General features: G+C 64.0%; 3 protein-coding genes across 3 annotated transcripts in view; 1 reads left to right on the plus strand and 2 right to left on the minus strand.

Annotated features, from left to right (window-relative positions):
* The window catches only part of CHLRE_08g382530v5 (uncharacterized protein), a 4,512-nt gene extending 3,479 nt beyond the window's left edge, over positions 1-1,033 (plus strand). The window contains exon 3 of the mRNA XM_043065295.1: positions 169-1,033. Coding sequence (XP_042922296.1) covers positions 169-453 — 285 coding nt within the window. The 3' untranslated portion in view covers positions 454-1,033. The remainder of the gene's footprint in view (positions 1-168) is intronic.
* Positions 1,034-1,415: 382 nt separating this feature from the next.
* CHLRE_08g382545v5 (uncharacterized protein) lies at positions 1,416-2,791 on the minus strand. Its single transcript, XM_043065296.1, has one exon. The coding sequence runs from the start codon at positions 2,590-2,592 to the stop codon at positions 2,341-2,343; it is 252 nt and encodes an 83-aa protein (XP_042922297.1). The 5' UTR covers positions 2,593-2,791; the 3' UTR covers positions 1,416-2,340.
* A 138-nt stretch (positions 2,792-2,929) lies between these two features.
* CHLRE_08g382560v5 (uncharacterized protein) overlaps positions 2,930-4,737 on the minus strand; it is an 8,282-nt gene continuing 6,474 nt past the window's right edge. Inside the window, exons 13-14 of the mRNA XM_043065297.1 lie at positions 4,525-4,641; positions 2,930-4,098 (exon numbers count right to left, since the gene is read on the minus strand). Of these exons, the coding sequence (XP_042922298.1) occupies positions 3,508-4,098; positions 4,525-4,641 (708 nt within the window). The 3' untranslated portion in view covers positions 2,930-3,507. The remainder of the gene's footprint in view (positions 4,099-4,524; positions 4,642-4,737) is intronic.

The following is a 4,737-nucleotide window of genomic DNA, read 5'->3' on the forward strand; positions in this document are numbered from 1 at the left end:
TACACACACACACACGACAACACACACACACACACACACACACACACACACACACACACACACACACACACACACACACACACACACACACACACACACACACACACACACACGCAACACACACACACACACACACACACACACACACACACACACACACACGCACAGGTCCTAGCGGCGGTGATGCGTGTGGCGATGGAGTTGGCCATGTCGGCGGCCCGGGCGGAGGCCGAGGCCGCGGCGGCGGAGGAGGTGTGCGCGGTCGGCGGCAGCGGTGGCGGCGGCAGTGGCGGCAGCGGCAGTGGGGGCGGCAGCGGGGGCGGTGGCGGTCATCGGCGCCGCCATCGGCACCACCGGCACCGCCGCGGTGGTGGCGGCGGCGGCGGCGGCGGTGGTGGCGGCGGCGGCGGTACCGCCGCCGCCCTGGTTGGCGAGCACGTGCCCGAGGAGTAGGGCGGTCACAGCGGTCACACGCCAAGCCAGCTACAGTCGCAGATGCACGGGCAAGGGGGGGGGGGCGGTATCGCTTGCTGAGGCGCGGGCGGTTGCTTGCGGCAGGTGCTTGTGCGTGTCGAAGGGGGTCAGAGGGGGGGCAGAGGGTCGGGGAGCTGCAGAGCTAGCGGCATGACACTAGCTGGGGACGAGACAAAGGGAAGGGAGGCAGGAGCGTACACAGAGGAGCTGACGGCAGAGCCGCGGGGGTGTGAGGGCAGCCATGCGCGGCGGCACACTGCTTTGCGTTTAATGCACTAGATGGCTGTCAAGGCCTTTAGGGCGGCGGCGTCAGGCGCTGGCCAGCGCTGGCGAGGGCCGGTGCCGCACTAGCTGTGCCCGCTGATGCCATCAGACACGTGGATAGCCCAACACGAGACAGGGCTTGACCCATGGAGTTGGGAAGTAGGGGCGGTGTCGACAGCCGAAGCACCAGGAATAAAGACAGTGGCGGTTGGTGCGAAGCCGAATTATTGATTGTGTTGTGACGTGTGCGTGGGGCCGTGGGGGCGTGCAGTCCAGAGTTAAAAGCCCAGGGCCTGGGCTCCGCCGCTCCAGCGGACGTGTGGCGGTGCGGGGGGGGGGGGTGCGGCGCACGGGCAGGCACACGAATAATAAGACTGGACCACGGCCAGTGCGGGCGGTGCCCGGGCACAAGAATAAAGGCACTGATGTGGACGGTGTGGATGGTTGCGTCGGGCTGCTGCGGCTGCTGCTGGGTCCGGCCGTCCAGTTTGGGTGATGGCAGCAGTCCGCATGGTGACGTGGTGGGGTCGGTGTTGCAATTGCTGTGGTGGTGCGCGGCCCTCCTAGGCCGAGGGATGAGAGGCCAACTTGCCACGGGCTGCCCAGAGCCCTAGGCCCAAGCCGAGGCGGATGAGTTGGTGCTGTCTTGAAGATACGTCGCATTGTTGTTACGGTACATAATCTGAGTCTCTCACTCTCAGAGCCTGTACAGCCTCAGCAGAGCCTCCATCTCTATTGGTGCGCGTCCGTGCCCGCCCTGTGACGGTCGTCCTCCAGTCTGCACACACAAAAACACACACGTGAATGCGCACACCACGCAGCTAACTCTCCGTCGCGTGAGCCTCTATGCTGGCGGTCACTGCCGGCCGGCAGGGCGCAGCAACGCACTGTGTCTCATTACCCCCCTCCTCCACGCCACTGCCACATCACTGCCGCTCTGTCCGTTGCCACGGCGCCCCCAGTCCACATTGCTGTGAGCACCCCTCTGCCGTCTCCGCAACCCCTATGCCTGCCACATGGACACCCCTGCCTGCTTGGGCACCTGCCTGCCTGCTTGGGCACCTGCCAACCTGCGTCCGTTCAAAGCACTATCATCAGCGGTCTAGGGCTGGACCCTACCCTGAGCCCCTTGCCCACGTGAATCACCACTACCGGTATGAGCACGCCGCCGCCGCCGCCACACCACCAACCGCCGCCGCCAGACCACCAACCGCCGCCGCCGCGACACCAGCAAAACCACCATGCCCCACCCCCAAGGCCCCCGCCGTCATGTCCATCAACAGTGCCACCCAGGCGACACAGCGCCGCCGCCACACACATACACATACACACCCCACTACGGCCAGCCAGTAACGCCACCTCAACGTCGTCGCCGTACAGGATGCTGCATGCGGCACACGCACTGGTCACTGCCTTCAGTCCCCCCCCCCCCCGTCTGTGAAATGCATATATGCGCTAGGCTGCACTAGGCACTAACCCGGTCTGTGGACACGGTCTGTGGACACGCTAGTGTCACCCTCTGAACTGGCATGGCACCCATATCAGCACTCATCAGGGGGCGACTCTGCCGCCTCGCTCATGCGTGCTACCCAGTGACGCCTGTTACCCTCCGCTGAGCGGGGGGATGATGGCCACCTCGTCGCCATCCTTCAGCGCCTCTTTGTCCTGCGGTCTCACGTACTCCTGATTGAGCGCGAACACGCATGTCTTCATCACGCTATCCAGCGCCGGGTGCGCAGCTATAATCTGTGCGAGCAGGTCCTCCGTGTGCGCTCCATCCCCCAGCTCAAACGTCTGCTCGTTGACGCCAGCGACCTCACGGCTCTTGGCGAAGTATAATACCTTGATTTGCATTGTGGCTAGTCGGTTTAAATGGCCCGGCGTGAAGACGCCCTGAATTGGACCTTTGGGTCAGGTTGGGACACTCGCAGTTGTGACCAGTTCAAGTGCTGAAGTCAATTGAATTTATATACTGGCTATCAGAAGTTGCTCGAGCTCTGGAGACCAGCGCAAGAAGTGGCTCGGTCAAAAACGTTGCGCTGTGTGGCTTTTCTTGATGCCAGAACAGTGTAGACTATGTATGAAAGTCTATGTATGAAAGCTTTGCTTCAATCCTCGGTCGACGTGTCGCATCGGGTAAAAGGCACGCCATGCACGCCCCCCCCCCCCCCCCCTTCCCCCAGGGCGAAGTTGTGAACCTGTGTTACAGCGTGCTTTCGCGCAGCCTTCGTACACGCAGCTAGCTCTCGGTTGCGCCCTATTCATTGCAGTGTTGCCACCGCTTAGCTCTGCAGACTCGCGCTACCTTTGTGTAGGCAGGGAAACAGCGGCCCGCCGGCCCACACACCACCAAAGCAGAGCCTTGCCACTCGCCACTCGCCGCCGATACTAATGGTCACCAGCCGGTCAGACCTGTGGGAGACCCGCACTCGCCGGCGCCCTACCGGGCGTGAACAGGGCTCGAGTGAGTCGGGTCGTTCATTTGGAACGCTCAAGAGTACCTTACCAGCTGCTAGGAACTAAAACACTGGAGGGTGCAACGGAGATCGTCACCGCACCTTTCATGATGTGAATCACAACAGTCTCTAACATCTAACAACAGTGCATGCCAAAGCGTGCGCTAGCGCTGCCACCATGGCAGCCAGGCTGCCAGGAAGGCTGCCGTACCAACCACCCCACCCCTCCTCCCTCCTCCTCCTCTCATCACCACCACCATTACCTCACCCCCGCTCCCCTCTCCACTCCCCTCTCCGCTGGGCAGAGGCCGCCTCAGTCCCACAGCCGCGGGCACCGGGCCAGGTCCTTGGTGTTGCAGCAGATGGTGCCGCCCGGGTTCAGCAGCCGCCCGCGCCGCCGCGGGCAGCGGCTGCAGCTGCCCGCCGCCGGCAGCGCGCCGCTCCCCGGCGGCACCGGCAGGTCGCTGTGTGTGCACAGCTCCTGACGACTCACGCCCTCCTCCCCCGGACCCGCAAGCTCCGCCGGCAGCAGCAGCGCCCGCGGCGCCGGCAGTAGCTGCCCCGCCGCGGCGTCTCCTGCCGCCGCGGCTGTAGCAGAGCCGGCGCCGGCGCCGGATCTATGCGCCGCCAGCGCCTGCCCCAAATCGGGCTTGGCGACATCCAAAAGCCCGCCCGCCGCCCCCGTGCCGTTGAAGCCGCCCAACAGCCCGCCTGCTGCTGCTACTGCTGCTCCTGTCCCGCTGCTACTGCTGCTGCCAGCGCCACCGGCTGTAGCAGCTGCTGCTGCTGCCGACCCCCCCGCGGGCAGGTGTGCCTCGCACTTCATGAAGGCAGCGAATGCGGCGTCCACGTAGGCGTACTCCTCGGGGCCCAGGCTGGGGTAGGTGGCGCGCATGCGCAGCACCTGTGTGTGTATTGTGTTTGTTGCGGTTGTGTGTTAAATAGCATTAAGGAAGGGCAAGCGCAAAGGTTTGTGTATGTGAAAGAGCACCGTGCGTGCTAACTGCAGCAAGCCAACAGTACGCCGCGTCCGCATGTGCGCAATTGGAAGGGGGGGATGTCAGGGAGGGCACAAGGGAAGCGCAGTTTGTGCGCGCGAGCATTCACGGCGTGTGTACTGGGAGGCGTGTGTTGTGGTGTGTGGGCGTGTGCAGGTCTTGGTGTGCAGCACTTTGACACGCACGCCCTCCTGACTCACAAGCACAGGGACCAACGGCGAGGGCCGACACCCACCCACTCACCCACCCACTCACCCACACAGCACCCCACCCCACCCACCTCCTCCACACACCTGATACCCGACCTAGCCGCAGCCGCCCCCCCGCCACACCTGCATGAGCGTCTCGAAGGCGTCGTAGCGGCCGTCCTCTCCGAACACGCTGCCGAACAGGCTGCTCCAGAACAGGTGCTGCGCGGCGCAGCGCAGGTTGGACTGGAACTCCGACACCTGGGGGGGGGGCAGTTGGTGTGTGTTAGTGAGCACAAGGAAAAGTTGGTGTGTGTGTGTGTGTGTGTGTGTGGGGGGGGGGGTTATTTGGGGTGG

The sequence above is a fragment of the Chlamydomonas reinhardtii genome, chromosome 8 (assembly GCF_000002595.2).
Source record: "Chlamydomonas reinhardtii strain CC-503 cw92 mt+ chromosome 8, whole genome shotgun sequence".
Taxonomy (NCBI): domain Eukaryota; kingdom Viridiplantae; phylum Chlorophyta; class Chlorophyceae; order Chlamydomonadales; family Chlamydomonadaceae; genus Chlamydomonas; species Chlamydomonas reinhardtii.